This window comes from Argiope bruennichi, chromosome X2, assembly GCF_947563725.1.
Source record: "Argiope bruennichi chromosome X2, qqArgBrue1.1, whole genome shotgun sequence".
In the NCBI taxonomy this organism is placed as follows: domain Eukaryota; kingdom Metazoa; phylum Arthropoda; class Arachnida; order Araneae; family Araneidae; genus Argiope; species Argiope bruennichi.
Window position 1 is genome coordinate 12,242,032 of NC_079163.1, and position 21,736 is coordinate 12,263,767.

The following is a 21,736-nucleotide window of genomic DNA, read 5'->3' on the forward strand; positions in this document are numbered from 1 at the left end:
ATTTTAAGGTTCCTCTGATTACTCCTCGTGGAATAATGCTTGCTTCTATATTCATGAATGGAGTAGATCATGCTATTATGGCCAACGATGCTTGCGGTGCTCCTATATCATGGTTGATGTGTTGTCCTTGGTTATTTTTTGATGGGAAAATATTTCACCGTAAATTGCTCAAGGCTAACATTGCCAAAAATCTAGTGGATCTCTGTGATAACCGAGTAAGTTTAACTTTGATGTATTTTTTAAAGATTGTCTTTCAATTCCTCTGTTTTTGGAATCAAAATACAGATGAAATTTACTATCGAGCTATTGTTGATCAGAAAAAGTAAACAGTCATTGCAATTACTCTGAAATTCAAGCAGCTCCAAAATAAGGGGATATCATGAATTTATCACTTTTTCAGAATGAAAGAATATTTATTACCCAAATTAATTCCTATGTTGCAGTATATAACTTGATGTATTTGTCCAATGATGAGTGGGATTTCCGTAAATGGCTGTTGATATCAATTACTTAAATTTTTTCTTTTAAAAAATCTATTATGTGATTCTTCATGTTCTTATTCTTGGGAAGTAGCTTTTGTATATTTACATTATTGGTGCTTTAAAAGAATAAAGATATTTTGTAATTATGAATTATTTTATTCTATAAAGATATTTGTTTTTATGATTAACAAGATTGGAAATGGTTGCTACGTATATAACATAGATTTTTCAAGGCATTTCCAGCAAAGTGTTGGTTTTATATTTCATTAATTTTTATTCATATACTAGCCATCTTTGGCGACCAGCCAGTTCGCCAATCTTAATGTTCATTAAAATTTTAATAATTAAATATTTTATGCAATTCCTACTTTAATAGCATCTTCATCAAAATATTTTAAAACTTCAAATTTTGATAGTCATATAATTCACTCATAATATTATAAACGCCTTCAGCCATAACGTAATATGTATCTCTCTAATTTTCTGTTAGCTCCCGTAGAATTTATACTTTAGATTAAAGTGGAAAGGATTAATCTGCAATTAATATAATAATATTTTTTACTGAAACAAAGTATTTTTTTGTAATATGATTACTGAAAACAGTCACTGAGCGTTAAACATTATGGGCACTGAAGAATATTTTTCTTAATTTATGTAATTTTTCAAGAATTTGTCAACAAAATTTTCTCAGATTCATCATGACCAGATCGATTAATTAACAATGTTTAATTTTAAATGCATCAAACACAAATAAAATAAAACGAATCGTTTAAAATAATCGGTTGAAAACAGGTTAAAAAAAACTACTTAAAAAACGATGGACTTAAAACTATAAGCATATACAAAAAATATATAACTAACATAAATACACTTTAATTACAAAAGCATGCAACTAATCTAAAAATAATTTAAGTCATCCGTTGATAATGGTTGTCATGTCAACAATCGGAACACAATGCGCATGGGTGAATTTTCAACGCCAGTTACGGTAACACAAATGCGCGAGTTTTTTTACGCCAGTTGGGGTAACGCTATGCAGATTAGAAATTTTAAATTTCCATTATTCAGTTTTATTTAATTCAAAAGTACTTCAGAATGAATCTGAAAGATCGATTAATTAACAATGTTTAATTTTAAATGCATCAAACATTAAGAAAATAAACAGAATCGTTTGAAATAATCAGCCGAAAAATCTTAAGCCTAGTCTCATTACTGTTGGGGGAAAAAACTGAACCCTTACTCATTTGGCGGTGGGGAAAATGAAAAGATTTTTCGGCGTCCAGATGTCGATTAATCAAGAAGATGACACTGATTCATTGAAAAGTCATCAGACCTTTCTGAAGAAGATTATGAAGCCTGTATCTGCATTGGTGTAAACTGAGAAACAATTAAAAAATTGCAGAAGGGGCTATTTACCCCTTTGAACCTTAAGAAGATCAGTCCATGCTGAATCTTTTACAGAAAATTATTCATTTGAAAGTGTTATACAACTAATGCTTGATAACTCTGTAGTCACCATAAATTTTTAAGAAAATTTAAAAATAATTAAATATGTGATGAATTTTTATCTAGGCCAAAGGGATCACTATAACTAATGTCCACTGCAGAAGTAGCAGCATTCTGTACTATTTAATTGACATATTTCAGTATTTGTTTTAATATTTTATTAAATAATCATACTTTTTGTTTTTAAAAATTTAAGCTTGAGGAAGTAAATGCTGTGGATCATATGCGAAATGCTATAGTTGAAGGACTTTCCGTTAAATTTCTATCTCCAATTCCACCTACACATAGACCACCTCATCCATCATTCCCAAACTATCCTGTTCCTCTTCAGCCTCCTATGCCACAAGGACGTGGTAGAGGTAAATCTTTTAATTTGTGATTTTTTAAATTCATGTTTCATTATCTAATTTTGTTTAAATTCTACAAAATTAAAAATATATATATATTTTTTAACATTCCTACAGTTTCTGTATATAAAAATTCTTTTTTTTTTTTTTTAATCATTACATTTCTGTGTTAATACTTAGAATACTTCTGTGTTAATACTTTTGTTATTTTAGCTAAAACATTAAATCAGTAACTTCTTTTTCCACTGTAATATCTTTATTTAATAGGCCATCAACGAGTTGTACCTCGTGGTGGGCAGCTGGAAGTTGCAGGAGTTGTGGTTGGTAGTTGGGGTCCTAATTATGGTCAAGGTCCCAGATCACCCAGCCGTAGCATACCACCACAAATTGTATCTGTTGGAGGAGCTGGAAGGTAAGATTTTTAAATTGGCTCATGTTCTCATGTATTTGGGGACTTTATTTTTTGGTTATAATTCAGAATTTTGAAATTGTAATGCTATAATGCTTACATTTGTGAATAAAAATTATATCATGATCTCAGTTCCCATAACATTTTGAAACAAAAGAATGAAAAAATGCCAAATATAATTTTTTTGCTTAGTCCTTGATGGGAAAATTAGAATGGTATGTGGTCACTTGTGTTTTCTAGTTTTAGGATATGCGCAGTCCCATTGACAAATATTTTGATATTTTTAATTGTATGATATTTTTTAAATGTATGGTATTATTAATACTTGTTAATTGAACTTATGGATTTATTTAAAATATTTGCTTCAATAGTGAAAACTGTAGACTGTGTCATAGATCTAATAATTCAAAACTTCATCTGTGGGTTTTCTTAGTATTGTATATGTTATTTGTTTGTTGTAAGCTCCTAATAAATTTTTATCGTATTCTAAGTAGATTCATAAATTTTATCACAATTTTTTTATATTTAATAATAATTTTACAATAAAATATGAAAGCTATAGCAAAAGCAGAGACGGGGAATTTTTTTTTTTTTTTTTTTTGAGAAACTGGTTATTGTTGACCAAGCCAATAAAAAAATCTATTTCAATACGAAACATTCAAACTATTTAAATGTTAAGATTTTGTGCATGTTGCCTTTTATAATTCTTATGTGTTGTGAAAGTGCTTTAAAATACTAAAATTAATTATTTGAAAATTATATAGCATACGTTTTAGTAAATGAATGTATTCTCATGTGACTTAAATTAGAAAAAAATTCCATGAGAAAATACTACCTTTGATTGAGATATTGCTAACAAGCTGCTTAGATTACCTGCTGTTTTTATTTCTAAAATGGAATAATATTTCAGTTTAGCTAATGAAATATGAGCTGTTATTTAATATAATTAATATTATTTTTAACATTAATAATTTTGAATGAAAGACATGAAATGTTTTGAAATTTCTTAACCAAATAAATCATTATCTTTGAAGAGGAAATATATTCAGTATAATACTTAGAAGAGTGACTTCTGTAAATTAGAATCAGATAAAGTTTTATATAAGAAAACCGAAATGAAATTTTATACGATATCAAATGAACATTGAAAAGGTGAAACCAAACATGATGGCAGTGTAATTCATTTACAGTAAAACTCTGTTTATATGTTTCTCATATATTTGTAATTTATATTTTTACATCATTCCTTCATAGATCCAATTCATTCTTGTTCAGCTTTTTATAATGATTAAATATTTCGTTTTTCCTCCATTCTTAATAGATTTAATAAATATTCTGGTTCTGTCATTATTTCTCTATTCTTATTGAAGGAGCAGTTTTCGTTACTTTTGATTAATTCACTACTAACCAATTTTGGTGACTTACTGGTTCTCATAAGGTAATGGTCGCTAACACTTTTAATTATATATTTTATGTAACTGGTCCTAATGCTTTGATTCAGCAAATTTTTTTTAAGCTTCAAATTTTGATGATATAATTCATATTATTTTAAAAGATTTCATTTTATTATGCATTTTCTTTATTCTTAGTCAACTCTCTACTAAAACTGGTAACATACTTTGCTATTTCTAGTCTTTTTAACAATAAACCTAATTTCTAATCATTACCTTTTTTCGTCATGTTAATAGTATTTAAAATATGATTTTTTCCCTCATGTTCTTCTCAGAATTAACTAAATATTTCTTTTGCTTTTCTAAAATCTGCTTTGCCATAAAGGTTTGTATGAAGGACGGATAGTATACAGTTTGTAAAATAGGGAGGTGGGGGAAGAGAGAGAGAGAAAATCGGAAACTTCAGTAGTGACTCTTGTTGAGGAAAAATCGCCAAAAATTTTACTTAATTTTTAATTTGTATTTTGAAGAATAAATATAAGAAAAATAACTCAAAGGTGAATGTTTTCAGTCTGCAAAGTATATATGTGCCAAGTTTGGGTTGCTCTAAGTCAGACTACCCTGTAGAGCGCCAGTACACAAACACACCTTCACGTTTATAAGTAAAAACCGAAAGTGAATTAAAGGAAGACAAATTTTCTGGTGTAATGAGGAAAAATGTGGTTATTCCACCTTCCTATTGAAGACACAATGGGGATACCATTGAAAAACGTTGCTTTTAAACATTAAATGAACTTAATTCGATTCTAATAACTGATAATTAACAAAGTTGTAAGCGATGAAAGATTTTTTTTTTAACTAAGCCCTACCTTGCATGTATGTACATTAATCACAAAAATAAAAAGTGGATAATTCATACACAAGATATGAATGAAGGCGTGACACTTCTCACTTGTATGAAAAATGCTTCAGTTTAAAATTCAATCATTGTAATAATTATGTAGCAATATACTAGTGCTATTTTAAAACTTTATAGTTATAACTTTTAATGAATTTACTTTAATAACATTAAATCTGTAGTAATCAAAGGGCTTCATTAGGATTTTAATAATACTTTTTTTTTTTTTTTTTTGCTTGTTCTTGAAAAATATATATGTCATACTTTATTATATATCCGAATTAATCGAGGAAGAAATAATAAAACTTGCAACCTCAAGTGTTACAATTTGAAATACTTATTTTTTTTACCCTGTCAGCTTCATTGTCCGTTTTATAAATACGCTCAAAACATAATTTAAAAAAGATGTTAGCAATTTGTATCATATGTTCTACTGTGCTGAATGTTCACTTCCATGAATTTACGGAAGAGTCTGATGTGACATGTATCTAAATTTCCGCTGTATAGTATAAACCCAATTTATACTAGTGTATCGATCATTGAGTAAATTTCAAGTAACTGTTTTTCAGTTGACACTGACCATAGCAGAGTGTTTCATTGTTTTAATAGGTTTTAAAAAATACTTATATTTAATGGTCTTTGATTAAAAGGTCTTAAAAGTGCTTCCTTTTTCTTTCTGAGGAGAAAATGAAACAATTTCATCTTACAGAACCATGCTAGATCTACTTGTTTATATGGTTGCATTTTCTTTACGATTTCTGATCTTTCATCCCTTAACGTGTCTCAATGATTCTGAAAATCTATGCAATAACTTTTATTTCAGTTTAGAAAAGCACTGATAATATGGTGAAAAAATATTTCTTTCATTTACTTGACTCTTCTTTGCCTCCTTTTGTTTGTTTAAAAGGGGATTTTTTTAAGGATAATTTTTCGTATTCTTGTAAAACAATGTGCATTAACTTAAAAACTTTATTATAGCTCGTCATTGTGTGCTTTTCTATTTTAGTTAATTTTTGTAGAGCATTAATTAGTTATATAACAATATCATTTAGTAAATCACTAATAGTAATTTATTTAAATATTTTTGCACGAGAAAAATTTCTGAATTTTTTTAAGTTACGTCAGAAAATGGTGTATTTAATTCACTGTGGACTTTCAAAAATGCATGCACTAAATGTTCATGCTGCTTCAAAGTTACTTGTAAGTTATTTGTTACTCTTGTTCACGATATCAAAAGTAAATGAATGCCAATAAAATTCCTTTTTTACTTTCTGGTATTCAAAATATTCAAAGAGAAGTAAATGTAATCATCAAAAACTTCAAGCTCCAAATTTTGGCCCATCTGCACGATTCAAACCTTCAAAGAACAAAGTTTTGGAATTACATGCATCTATTTTTATATCTGTAAAACTTGTATCTGTTAAAATGCTGTGAGTTAAAACAAATGAAATTTAGCATGTTGTCTTAACACCAAATTTGCAGATTCCTATCAAATTTGGAATGACATCCGTTTACAAGGAGTTTTTTTCTTTCCTGTCTGACTGAGTCCAAGTGAACACGATAGCTTCAAATTGCTAAGAACTATATCAGAAAAATTTGGTGCAAAGTTGCAGCATTTAAAGAATGGATTTGTGTGAAATATTGAACAAAATTTGTCAAAGACTTGACTATCTATATAAACGTGATAATTCAAAAATGTAACCATTTAGATAAATTAAATTTGGTATTCGATAAGTATTCTTGTTACTAAAATTATGGCTCTATCAAAAAGCAATCTAGCAGAATCTGCTCAGTAAGTATTACCAAAAAATAAGGAATATCACCGACATCAGCCCGTTCTAAATATGACACGTTTTTGGAAAAAAAAAAAAAAAAAAAAGATGGCAAACGTAATAGATTTTAATGACATTAATAAAGTTAGAATCGAATATTACGATGCCTTTATCGAAAATGAAATTACTTTTAGAAAAGTAATTTGCTGAGTTTGAATGCATACTTAATGCATTTGTTATACAAGCCAGAGACTTCATTTCTTACAAAATCTAATGAGTTAGGAATGGCTGTTAGTGAGAAAAGTAAGCAGGTGGAAAGAGTCTTGAGAAATTTTCTAAAAGGAAGCATTTTTTTTATATATTTAATGAAATTAACATGATTTTTATATCTTAGCTTTGCTTACTTATGTTCTTAACTCTTTATTTTCCCACTAAGGAATTGAAATGTAAATGAAGTAGTGTTATAATATTTATTCATGACACATTAACTGCCACACTGAATTTCTGAACATGTAATTTATATGGGCCCACCGATCACCAGTGACTCCCATGCCAGTCAAGGTGTTAATATTGCTAAATGTAGTATAATTAAATCATTTTTAATTTGCAAAAACATGCATTAATAAGATTTCTCCAATTAACTTGCATACAAACTTTTAAATACTTTGGTTTCAATGTTGGTGAAAATATTCAGCTATTACTGTTGATATTTTATATTTCATGAAATTAGATACATACTTAATTATTATTCAATTCTGTTCATTTCATGGTAACATGAAGTTTTATAATCAAAAATACTATGTAAATATCGGTCCCTTTTTCTTTTCTTTTTTTTCCTGTGAAGGTACTTAAAAAGTGCTAATAAAGTGTTTATTTTTTGAAATAAGAATTTGACCAAGCAATAAAGTTTGGGCTTTATTGACCGAAATAGGAAATGTATAGAGCATTGTAATCACTTGGGATCATATGGCAAATCAGTGTTAGTTATTGTGAAAATACATTGTATGAAGACATTTTTTTTTTCCCCCTATCTGTCTCCACTTATTATTGGGCAGAAGTCATTCTTCTGAGCAGAATAAACATTAGTGAACTTTCCTTTAAATTTAGAAAACTTTGCTGCATTCCATGCTGTTCCCCAGATCTGAGAAAGTCTATAGTGTAAAATATGGTTTATGTTTACACCTCAATGTAAATAAGAAGGCAAGAGCAAACTGTTTTTGTCGTCTTTTGGGAATATTGGAAATTAAGATGATAAAGTACAACACAGGGATAAGAGCATACATATTGTCTTTGAAGTGATTAGTAATTTTATTCACCCTTGCATTGCTGTATATATGTTTTCAAATAATTGTAGAAAATCAGCAGAATTTTCCACAGAATTTAATATTTCTGTTTTTATTTTTTTATGTTTTAAGATGGCGTAAAAATTGCTCTTGTATGGTAATTTTCCCAATTGTTACTGTAGAAATGTGGGAATCAGCATCATATTTCCATTGTGTAGTAATCAAATACCACTTCATTACTGTCATATATATATAACATTGCTAACTGAAAAATGAGTTTTGGTTGAAGGGATGACTGGCGAGAGTGTTATTACAATAAATCACCTTATTTAAGTTTTATTTGTCATAAGATGTAAGTGCTGTGCATACTATGTTTTCCTGATAGCTGCATAGTTGAAAAATTCAGGAAAAATGATTTTGCTTGTAAATAATTTTTACTTTAGTATATGTTTTTATGAATTGTTTACTGTTCCAGAAGCAATTCTCATTTAACTATTGTGAATTTCTATTGGATTTTATGAACTGAAATTGAATATTCTTTTATCTTAATTTGTTTCTTTGCAACTCGCCCATTCCTTTACCATGTATGATATGAATTTGAAGCATCCAAGAAGTAAAAGTAGACAAGTCGAACTGTAGACGCTATAAAGAACTGTAAAAGGCACTTCAGATTTAAAATATGATTTTAATCATCTTCATCTGCTGCCTGAAAATATTAATAGTTTGTTCTATCTTTCTAATTCCAAAATTTCTTTCATAGTAGAAACCTTTTATTTATATGAATTTTGTCTTGTGTTGTCAATTAATGAAATGCTTTATTGAAATCTGAAATATTCATAGTAAGGCAAATAACCTACGGTAAATTTAAGACCTGCTCAAAGGAGCTGCTTTTTTTAAAGACATCATTAATGCTATGGGTGAAAATATTCTGCCAACACATTGTATTGTTACGTTTTAAATTTCACTTTGTTTTGTGTTTATTACAGATAAAAAAGAGCAATAAATTTACATTAGATGTTGAAAAATGGAATAGAATTTTCCATGAAATAAATTGTAAATTTTTAAATTTAATCTGTTTCTCACTCTCTCTTTTTTTACATTGCCAAATTTTTCAAATTAATACTTACAGTGAACAATATTGGTATTTTGAAGTACCTGACTCTTTATCTAAATAATGGAGATTATCAGTAATAAAATATATATATATATATATTCTTGTTAATGGATAAGCCATGAATGGAATAAAAAGTTTGCCATTTTTTAATATTTTAGTAGAATATTTGCAGAAAGAGTGTTAGCATTTGATTTGTTGCAAAATAATCAATACCTGTATCTCAGAAAATTTTAAATCTTTCTTGTTTAAATTATCTGTTAAGAAATAATGCATGGAATTGCAATCTTTTAGCTGAGCTATATAATATTACTAAGTGTGTAAATTTTGGAAATTCCTGTTTTTTATTTATTTACTTACTTCTTCTTGCCTCTTTTTTTTAAAATATTTGTAGAGGTCGTGCTGTGGTAAATAATGCAACTCGAAGAGGTTTCCCAGCTGTTAGAGGATCTCCGCCGCCTGGAAGACAAACTTCATCACCAACCACAGTCAATAAGAGTCCACCTGTATCACGTTTAGGAATAGGTCGGGGTCTATCGCCTTTAGATAATTCTAAAATTACTGCTGCAACCTTGGTAAGTAAAATTCTCTCCCCCTCCCCCCCAAAGGTATTCTCCATTACCCAGTTTCTTCAACAAGGCTCTCTCTATATTTTTTTCTTTCCTTTTTTGCTTTCACGTTATTTAAGATATTTTTTGTTTTTCTTCCTAACTAATGCGTAATTTAAAACTTTTTTAAATTATAGTCGAAACAGATTTAAAACAGCAGTAAATGAGATGTACAAGTTTTTGTTCTTTTTATTTAGGATCTGGAATAATGTTCAATTTCTTAATATCTGATAAGGATTTGACATTTTTGCCCTTATGCCAGGTTTTATTAAAACTAAAAGATAAAAATGTATTTGTATTAGTGTCTTAATAAATACATTGACTTTCTCTCCCCACCTCATCCTATTGTAAGAGTCCTTATGAGGAAAATTTATAAACAAAATACTGTATATTATAAAATTACCGAAAAAAGTGGAACAAAGCAGCTATTAATATTATTATGAAAGCAACCAAATTACATAAAAACATGAATACAGTCTTCTAGTAGTTGAAAAATAAATGTTTGATTTGGGAATTTTTTTTTTTTTTTTTTAATAATCGCATTCACACTAAACAAACGCACAGACACGACAAGACATTCACACGCGCAGCTTAACAGAATGGCATCATCTCATTCTAATTACTATCGCAATGCACTGTGGGATGCACACATAATCAGGCATCGCCATCTATCAACCAAAAGAGAAGATAAAGCGTAATGCAACTGCTACGTCCTCCCCCTACACCACTGAAGACCGTCTCGGCGATTTGGATATTTTCTCCCTTAGATAGAAAAGCCATTTTTAATTATTGAAATGAGATAAGTTAGGATGATGATAATGAGAAAGGTAAACAAGAAAACATGAATATGAAGGATCAGTTACACACTCATCCTCTCTTATGAATATACAAAAAAAAAACAAAAAAAAAACAGTAAAGTTGGCAGAACACAACTTATTTAGATCTCCAATATTTTTTAAGAATTCAAAATAATAATAATCAGGTAGGGGATAAATATATTTTGAGCAATGGAAAAAAATATTTATGTTCAAAAAAACTTTATGCATTTATATTTTTTAGATGAAAGCAACACATTAAGAACAGAAATTAAATTAAAAAATATTGTGAATTTTAACTGCAAGTATATACACACACTTTATTAAAGAAAAGCAGATGTAGCAAGCAATGCTATTTAATTTACGTAAGTACTGAAAAAGAATTAGCTTTAAGAATTCTCAACGATAAAAATAACATTCTGAGAATCAGAAATAAAATTCACATTTTATACGATAATTATTTATATAAGATGGTATATGCTGAATCGTTACTCTGAAGAAAAAAATAATAAATTAATCAGAACATTTTATCGTAATACCAAAATACCATACAAATGAAAAAAGAAAACATATTCGATGTTTGTTTAGATTAGGGATGGCGAACCATGTGCCATGTGGCACGCGTGTCATCGACGGCACGCGACACAATATTTTGGGTACGCCGCCGATCAAAACGGTTTGCATTTTAAAGTTGCAAAACGGCTTGCATGTACTTCATTTGATAAACTGAATTTGTCCCAATTCGATTAGTTGGAAATCGAAGAATTTGAAATGCAATTGATTGATTTCCAGTTTAGTTCAATGTGGATTCAAAAATTTATTGAAACCAGGAAAAAGTTGGAACTGATTGAAACAGAAAGGTGCTGCTTTAATTTGAATTACACGTATAACTAAAACCTTTACTACTATACAGTGCAAAATGTATTTTTTCGTAGTAAATAAAGAGTTTTAAGTTGTTAGTATTAGTTTTATTATCTTCACAAAAATCACAGGCCAAAAATTATTTGACGGGACTTCTATATCTCATTAGACATTTCTTTAGAAAAAAATGGCGCGTTGAAGGTTCGCCATGCCTGGTTTAGACTAATCACTTTGAGAGCGATTGAGCTTATGAATACTTGATGAGATTTGGCACGTCGCTCAAGGGCGCATAAAATGGTACCAGAAAACGAGAACAGGCAGTTTTGATTTCGATTCGCAAACTTTTACGGACCAAGAAATATATTAAGTACGATAAATTAATTCGTGCTTAAATAAAATACAGAAATACGACAACTTGAAAATCACCGTATAGAATATCTTTATATTTAAAAGATATGTTCTTATGCACTTTCAATTATGGAGATCAAATAACAAAACACAGATATTTCAATATCTTAGTTAGCAACGATGAATATGCTATGAAAACAGAAGTAAAGTAGGAATTATTAAATAGTGTAAAAACATTTCATAGAACACGGAGAATCTTGGTGTATTCAAACATGAAAGAATGCTGTATTTCAGCGAAACAAATGCTAATGAAGTCAAACAACAGCAACAACAAAAAATGCACAAGTGTTATGACTCTTGTTTGGGAATAGATACGGATAGGAACGACTAAAACACAAAACTGATGAATTTTTCCGTGCTGTAAATTTGAAAACACACACTTTCTTCGCTGGTTTTAAATGCAGATTTTTGCTGGAGATGCACAAATAATAAATTGTACTCAGTACAGGGACCGACGTCCCTTACGAGTTAGGATTTAAAACTGAATTCTGGAATACTCCTTAGGACATCAAGGAAGCGAATATGGCAGACGCTGATTCATTTTTGAGGACTGATGTCTAGAACACAATGATGGACCGTTCTCGGAATGAGAAAAATGACATGTCAGGACGACGCGTTCTCGGGGTAAGAACTTGTGTCGGGACGACACGATTCATAGTTTGCTTCAAAAATCTTTTTCCGTTGTTCGCCAAATGTGGTGGAATGTAGATTATTAGGATCCATGCAGGAAGCAACAGGACGTATGTTTTCGGGTACATTTCTTCATTAATTACATTCACACTAAACAAACGCAAAGACAAGACATTCACACGCGCAGCTTAACAGAACGGCACGATCTCATTCTAATTACAATCGCAATGCACTTTGGGATGCGTATTTAATCAGGCATCGCCATCTATCATCCAAAAGAGATCAGAGTAATGCAACTGCTACATCACTTAATTTTAATTTAAAAAGAAACTGTCATAAAATGATATTCAAGTTTACAGAATATAGATAGAGCTTTTCATTATATAAATAACAAAATTGGAGACACTTAATGTTGAGTACTGAAACTTATTCTGTAATCATTTGCAAATACCAGTTTTCATTTGCTTAAATTTAAGTGGACTTGTCACCAGTGACTTTTTAATTCAGAGGAGTCAGTAAATATTCTACATACATTTAAAAAAAAATCTTTTATTTTTATATATTTGAAATCTTTGCTTCAATATCTTCCCAATGATAATATCTCTTGCTTTTGCTCATTTTGGAAGTAAGTTAAAATAATTTTAAATGAATGTAAGCAGATATTTAAATGGCATACTACACCCACTTTGGCAGATGAAAATGTAAACGTTGGATTCATTATTTATTTATGTATTAATATTTTTAACTATAAATAGCATCTCTTAATATACTGACTAATCAGAAGGCTCCAACTGAAGGGAATTTTCATTTTATATAATAAACGTATTCATAGTTTATTCAATAAAAATAGAAAATAATTGTGTTAAAACCTCTTCAATAAAATGTGCCAATACCAAAACAATGTCTGCATTTTATAATTCATCATAGACCCCCCCCCCCCAATAATGTGGTAGTTTTTAAAATTTTACCTCTTTTACTGTTGATTTAGAAAACGTTAGTTTCTTTCATTCTTCATTAAAAAAAGGGGGGGGGGGAAACGACAGAATGCCTTTAACAACTAAAATTAAGCAGTTTTAATAAAACTTCGAAATCTGAAGTCTAATATCTTGAAAAATTCATTCTGCTTGTGAATTGCATGAATTTTTATTGTTATTTTTAAAGTATTATTGGCAGATTTAATTTAAATATGCACTAGAATTGTAACAGTAGGTAGATTAAATTAAAATTTTCAAAATAATTAACATTAATTCGTACAATTTACTATTTCAAAAATCAAAAAGATGTGAAAAGTAACATTAAATGCAATAACAAATATTATGGAAAGTTTATTTACGGAAGAATGATGCAATAGATTGTAAATTTTAGGAAAAGTGTTTCAATTTTCGTTTATTAATGAAACAACGTAGTCAAATAAAAGAAAATACACTATTATTTATTAAAATTAATATAAAAGCAACGAAAATAGAACCAACACTCAAATAAAACACTATATTTCTGAATATTAAAATTCTAGCTAATTGTCTATTTATTATTTCTAATTATTCTATCAACATTTTGGCATTTTACGAAATTCGAAATGAAATAAAGAAATTGAAAAATAAAATTTGAAAAATTAAAATTAAGGGGAAAATGAAGGGGGAAAAAAGATTACATAAAAGACAGTTGACTGAAAAATTACCTCTAAAATGATCTTTATCTTAGAAACAGAAAAATAATAATTTCACAAATCACTTCTTAATTCAATTAAATGTAGGATTTTTTAAATCAATTCAAAATACTGTGTATTTGAAAAGAAAAAATACATTAATAAAAAAAGGGGGTGGGGCAAAGAAAAGGAAACATTTCCTAAACTGCATGGAAGTTTGAAAAAAGCGCTACATGTATTCCATTCATATAAACTGAAATAAATCTGAATATTAAACATTTATCCATTATAAATAATATTAATCTTAAATGTAAAATAATTTAATAAAAAAAATATATCCCGAAATTGGAAAAGAGCATTTTTTAAAGATATAAAACAAGAAAAAGTATAAATTTTTTAGAAATATAAAAGCTCATACTAGAGAAAGTATTCGTATTAAAAAGAAAGAAAAACATACTTTCCACTGATATACAAAACAATGCCTTGAAATTCAGTCGTAAAGTATTGCCAGACTGATTCTCGAATCATAAAAATTCAAACATTATCAAATACTCGAAAAAAGTATCGGAAGTTCGATCAAGTCTGCAAGCATCAAAATTTACGTAGCTACGAATTGAATGTGAAGCGTTTTACCATTAAAATTAATCTTAAATACAAAATAAAATATTCTAATTAAATGTACTATGAAACTTAGAAAGAACAATTTTTAAAGATATAAAACTAGAAAAATTGTACATTTTTGAAAATATGAAAGCACATACTATAGAAGAACAAATACCAACAGGCTTTCTACTGATATGAAAAGCAATCCCTTTATATCCAATCGTAAAATATTGCCATGCCTGATTCTCGATATTCATGAGAATTCGGTAAGTATCGAAAATTCGATCAAGGTCGATCGAGCATTCAAACTAGTTTTAAAAAGGGATGGATTTTCTAAGAACCACTAATGATCGGGGGTTTAGGAAGGGTTGATTTCTTTTCCTTTGTACATTTTTGGGCCCTTTAAGGCGAAGGGGAAAGCATTCCCATTCACTAAACGGGCATTTACATGAAGTTTCATTTCACATGTGTTGTTACCATTTATGCATAAAACCCCATGTTAGGACAAATGTATAACATATGCTATATGTGTAGAAAGGATTTTGTGACTGACGATAAACTTTCGCATTGTAATTTTATCTAGCGTAAAAAACGCTGATACTAGTGTCCTTTCAGTGTATTTATGTAGGAGGGAATCTGAAAGACTGTTGCATTTTTTACTCCAGGTTGTTGGAGATTGCATCTAGCTTCATACATACAAGGTGGTTATAATTAAACTTCCTCGATAAATAGCATCCTACAACGCAAACGAATGAATGGATTGCAACGAAATTTGATATATAGACTATACAATTCAGGGGGGGGGGGATTATAATTTATTTCACACTAATTTGGCAGTATTGTAAAAGACAGAAAATGTGACGCTCCTCGTTGGGAAAGAGTTCCCCATCAATTTTGACTTTCAAATAACTACAATTAGCAGAAATTTATCAAATAATATCATAAATTACAGAAATCGTTTTTTTATCAGCATGTATTTAAAATTATTCTCAAGTTAGAAGTGCTGACCTGTTAAGTACTTTGCAAATAAAGTGAACGAATAAAACCAAAAGATTGACATAATGAATTCCAGTTTGGCTAGAAGCGTATATATGTGGCGCGCTTTTCTTGCAAGTCCTCGCCAACTTTGCTTTATTTCGCAACCGTTATTATCATCACTCGTACTTGTTTATTCTCGCTTTTTTACCAACTGATATCTTTGATACTGTTAATCACATTAGAAGTTATTAGTTTCGATTGTTGAATATTTATACAAGTCGTCATTTCTGTTCATTTCTAAAATGTCAGAAAAATTGTTATCACCGACTACGCTGCATACACCTTCAAGACGAGGGAAACCAATAAAAAGTGCTGCACACAGAAACATTTTAAATGTTTATTCTCGACTCCGAGAAGCAAACCTTCAAGATTCTATCAATTAGATCTTTAACAAAATGTCGCATCTACAGGTGTCTCGCAAAAAACTGTTTTCCGTTTGAAAAAAGGAAAAAAGGCACCAAGTGCTTTAAGTACCTCTGGAAAGAAGCGACCAGGATAAGTAGGTAAACATTCAAGGTTTTTAAAATAGGATGATTTCACATTATCCTGCATTCGACGAAAAATCCATGCATTTTTTCGTAGAAATGAGATTTCAACATTAGATAAAGTTTAAAAGATGTGAACGATGACCGAGATATCTTTTCCAAAAACATTAGCCGAACAACGTTTTACAGAATATTAAGAGACTTGGGATTTTCTTTTGAAAAATGATGAAACGAAATGAAATAACTTGAAGGTTTATTAAAATATATCAATAACATTGAACAAAATAATGAAAATAAAGAAAGAATTAAATCGGATTTAAAACGATAATATAATAGTTAATAAATATTTACTATTTGGCGAAAAATTTACGAGATAAAGTTTCGCCAGCGATCTGCATTTCTAGTAACTTTGCACTTTAAAGTAACCCAAATCCTCTGACAACGACTGTGATTCGGTATGCTTAGAATATACACTACTTCCAAGTTAGGTTGGAACACAGTATAGTCCACCAGAGGGCGCCCTTTCCGGAAAACCATTAAATGTAATACAATAAACAACCGAAACGGAATACAGATACAATATTAGCATTTATTGAATAGTTTCTGATCTCCTTGTCATTAAGGAAGGTAAGGGGAAAAAAGTAACAGTACACTGTTTAAGGGGAGAAAAAAAAAAACTTAGTTTCAGAAACAAGACTAGGACGAAATTGCACAAGAGGAGCAGTTGTTAATCGTGTCCAGGACGATGTAGGGAAAGGTGCTTCACGTGATTACTCTGATTCATCTGCAAAGTTTCAATTCAGTGGGCAGTGTGTTCAACAGCAGTAACTGGTCAATTGTGATGCTTCGGGCATGAAGCGTTATGGAGTTTCCAGCTTTTCCCGGTTTTTCATTTTATTACTCGTAATTCTTGTTCTGGATTGTTAATATTGCTTCTGTATTCCGTTTTGGTCTTTTATTGTGTTAAATGTAATGTTTTTCCGGAAAAGGCGACCTCTGGTGGACATTTTGGAACTTTTTTTCCCGAAATTTCGTGAGTGGATCTCGTGTATAGTCTATATACTGTGACGTCTCTTAGAGCAAATAATAGTCAACAACCTTTTAGTGAAATATGTTTTAATAAGTAATTAATTGCACACATCACAGGTACACATATATAAAATATATAAAGTTATTTCAGCATTAAATGGACCGTTTGTTAACAGTTTTCTGAGGCCATATTCCACGAAACACATCACACACACATCGTCTTACCACATAACACCACTCATCCTCACGTCACTCCATCACAGCCTTCTCTCGTTTTGGTCTTTTTTAAGTTCGTACATAGAGGGCGCTAGTAAATACAGGCTCCTCTCCCCCTTAAAGTCTTTTCTGCAAGAAAAGTTCTTCCGTAAATACAGTCAATTTTAAAAGTTCAAATTTCGCTGTAAGGAAATGCACTAAATGGTTAAGTGGCGTGAGTACCAATTACAAAAAAATAAACTGAGGCAAAAACAATAGAAGAAAATACACAAAATCATATACAAAAACACTTACACACAATATATATTTTTTTTATAGTTTACCTACACAGTTGCTAAACGGCGCAAGCAATCTGATATTTTGTCTTTGCCTGCTATATGATTTATCTCAAAATTAAGTGATTGGAGGGCTTAATGCTCATCGCATTAGTCGTTGGTTGGAACTACAGTTCTTTTGTAACCACACTAGAGGGTTATGATCTGCTTGAAATTTAAATTTTTTTCCATCTAAATAATAATGCAATTTTTTTAACAGCTAAAATGATACTAGCACATTCCTTCTCAGTGGTTCCGTATCGTTTTTCACCATCGGTGAATTTGTTGCTAAGGTAAAGAACTGGATGTTCTTCTCCCTTATCATCTATTTGCGTCAGTACTGCTCCAACTCCAGTATGTGAAGCATCCGTTTGGAGGATAAATTCACGGTTAAAATCTGGTGAGTAAAGTACTGGTTTGTTTATGAGTTTCCCTTTTAACGATTAAAATGATTCCTCACATTCTTGGGTCCATATAATTTCCCCTTTTTTCACTTTACCTTTAAGGGCATCAATCAATGGTGCTGCTATAACTGAATAGTTGAGTATATACCTACTGTAGTACCCTGATAATTCCAGTAAAGCTCATATATCAGTTTTCGTTTTGGGTGTTACGAAGTCTACGACAGCCTGTACTTTGGTCTCCGAAGGTCGTCTGCTCCCTTGACCTACTGGGTGTCCTAGATAAAAAACGTGATCTTGGGCAAATTTATATTTGGAGGGCATCAGAGTCAAGTTAGCAGCTTCGATTCTTTTCAAGACTGTTTCTAAATGTTTTAAATGAGAATCCCAAGAATGGGAGTAAATAGCAATGTCATCCAAGTAGGAGACTGCATATTCCTCGCATCCTTTTAACACCTTCGCCATCAGCTTGCTAAAAAAGTAGGGAGTATTCTTAAGTCCGAAAGGAAGTCTTAGCGGGCGGTATGATCCGAAACTTGTTACAAGAGCTGCTGTGCCTTGGGCCCTTGGCGTTAATGGTATTTGTTAATACCCATTTAAAAGATCCAGCACCGTTATATACGTTGCAGCTGCAACAGTCTCTACTCTGTCTTCCAAATTTGGAAGAGGATAGTACATAGTGCGAGTGATTTTGTTTTTAACCGTCGATAGTCAATACAGGTTCTGGGATCTCTTCCAGGAGCCTCCACAAAAATCATAGAACTCGTGTTGTCAGATTCACCGACTTCAATAATTTTCAAGTGCAACATTCGTTGGATTTCTGATTTAAGTATCTCTGTCTGACTTTGAGAAGCTTGGTAAGGCCGGCATATCATGGGTTCTTCACTGCTTAGTTCGATATCGTGCTCCATTGGTTTTCCCAGATATGTTGGAAAAGTTTCTTAGCATACCTATTAAGTAATTGTTGCAATTGATCAATTTCTTCGCTATTAAGTCTTTCTTCAAGATTGCTATCACTGACAATATCCTTGAAATTATATACATTTGGACTTGAGTCAATATGAGGAAAGTCAACATCGCTATCTACATCATTTTTTCCGGATTTAAGTGATAACAAATTTACATATTCACTTCTTTTATAATAAGGCTTTAGCTTGTTGATGTGATATATTTGAGATTTTTCTTTCTTCCCCGGCAAATTTACGACATAATTGGTCTCGGAAATCTTCTTTTCAATGGTACTTGGCACTAGCCATTGAATTGAAAGTTTGTTTGGTCTAGAACAAGATCACCTACCAGAAGTTCGCGTTTGATGGCATTTTTGTCATACCATTTCTTTCGTTTTAGCTGCATTACCACCATCTTCTCCGTAGCTAGTTCCTGACATCGCTTCAAACGGTTTATCAAGTTAAACAAACGTGCTCGATGACTGGGCTGGAGAGTGACTGGTGGGCTTCTTGAGTCCATTTTTCATAGAGCAACATCTCGGGAGTTCTTAGCTGTTTCCCAAACACCAGTTCTGATGGAGAGAATCCTGTGCTTTCATGGATAACGGTTCTAAGAGCAGATGGCAAATGCCTCTCCCAATCAGTTCCTGCTTCAATGCACACAACTCGCAAAATGCCTTTAATTCTTCACTGAAATCTTTCGACTATATTCCATTGTGGGTGATGAACAGAACCGTGGCAAACCTTTATTTCGAAACTTTCAAAAAACATTGAAGTCAAATTGCTCACAAATGATGTTCCTTGGTCACATTGTATTTCCACAGGGAGACCAGTTCTACTAAAAATATTAAGAAACGCATCGATTACTGAAAGAGAGGTTAGATCAGTAACAGGAATCGCATCTGGGTATTTTGAAGCTAAACAGATGGAAGTTATAATGAATCTCTTAAAGGAAGTGGTCCTACAGCAGCTAAGTTTAACTTTGAAAAAACTTCTTGGATAATAGGTACAAGTTTCAATGGAGCCTTCTTTTTTTCATTTGGCCTGTCAACCCTTTGATAACTATCACAGGATCGCACATATTCTTCAACATCTTTAATCACTTAAGCCAGAAGAAATGTCGTCCGATTCTGTCTTTAGTTTTTGTTATTCCAAGGTGTCTATAAGTATTTTCATGGCATAAGGACATGATTCTCGCTCTAAATTCTTTTGGGATCACTATTAGTTTTCGAAAAATCTCCAACATGGTCTTGATGTTTCTTCAAAAACAATTTCTTAATAACAATAATTTTTTTTTATTTATCTCATCATTTTCATTATTAGAATTTGTATGTTCAAATAGAGGCTTTAAATTGAGATCTTCAGCTTGGCATTTCGCAAGCTCATCGATGTTTACCTTAAGGGACAGTTCAGCATCATCTTCATTAACAGAAGGGAGTTGAAAATCTTCATCTTCTGCTTTAGGTTCAGAATTGCCTTCTTGCAACATAATTTCTTCACCTACAGAGGTATCATCCGTTGTTAGTTTAACTCTTCTAATGCTGATTAGTGTCTTTGCTCTTTTTATTCTGAATTTTTAAAGTTTGAGATCTAGTTTGAATAGCACTTATCGAACATGGCTTTTAGTTGAGAATCCGTAAGCAAGGAGGCCGTACGATTCCCCATAATATAGCGTCTTTTATCAAGTTCACTGCGAACAACAGCAGCCTTTGTTTTTATTTCTCCACTTTTGAGAATTATTTTTACTTCGGCTAATGGTAAGCACACAGGGTCTTCATGAAGAAGTTGTTGGACTCAAATACTTTCACCAGTATACATTGGCAAATCAACATTCTTTCTACAAATTACATCAATACTGGCACCTGTATCGCGCAGAACAGGCATTTGATGGCCATTTACCTCTGCTACAGTCGTAAAAGGAGCTAAAAATTCATCTTCAGAACTTTCACTATTCTGTATATAAACAGAATATTCTGTATATTGCTGTATTCTTAATATTCTTCAATTTTGGACACTGGGGTCTCAAATGATTAGTTGAACTGCATTCATAATATTGCAATGGCTTGCGTTTATCAAACTTCATTATTTCTACCCCAAGATAAATCTCGACTTTTTGGCTTTTCTTCAGGTCTGGAGTTGACACTGAATTTCCGCGTCTTCTCATGAAAATCTCCAGGTATAGGTTTTCTCTTTTCTTGATTTCCTCCGAAATTTCCCTTTTTATTTTTTCTAACATTTTCATACTCGACTAGAATGTCAGCTAATTCTACCGGAGACATCAATTTTCCCCAAAAGTTTACAAAATGTTCTCGAACTTCGTAAGAAACACGTTTCTTCATTTGATCAGTGATTATAAGTTCTTTTAACTTTTGGAAGTCAGTAGCTTCAAGACCTGAAATCCATTCTTCGAAGAAATTTGTCAGTTCAAATGCAGTCTCTCCACGAACCTTGAAATGCTTTCTGGTACTGAACAAACTTAAGTCGAAATGCTTCAGGACTTAGTTTAAATCTTCTTAGCAACAAATGTTTTACATGTT

The 21,736-nt window shown here is 31.0% G+C and overlaps 1 protein-coding gene across 2 annotated transcripts in view; it reads left to right on the forward strand.

Moving 5' to 3' along the window:
- The window catches only part of LOC129960088 (constitutive coactivator of PPAR-gamma-like protein 1), a 71,324-nt gene that overhangs the window by 35,639 nt on the left and 13,949 nt on the right, over positions 1 to 21,736 (forward strand). Inside the window, exons 12-16 of one of the 2 annotated variants that reach the window (XM_056073188.1) lie at positions 9 to 215; positions 2,185 to 2,347; positions 2,603 to 2,747; positions 9,594 to 9,774; positions 12,396 to 12,515. In XM_056073188.1, the coding sequence (XP_055929163.1) occupies positions 9 to 215; positions 2,185 to 2,347; positions 2,603 to 2,747; positions 9,594 to 9,774; positions 12,396 to 12,452 (753 nt within the window). In that variant the 3' untranslated portion in view covers positions 12,453 to 12,515. Of the gene's footprint in view, positions 1 to 8; positions 216 to 2,184; positions 2,348 to 2,602; positions 2,748 to 9,593; positions 9,775 to 12,395; positions 12,516 to 21,736 lie in introns of those variants that run through there. The other variant, XM_056073189.1, reaches the window with a different exon arrangement.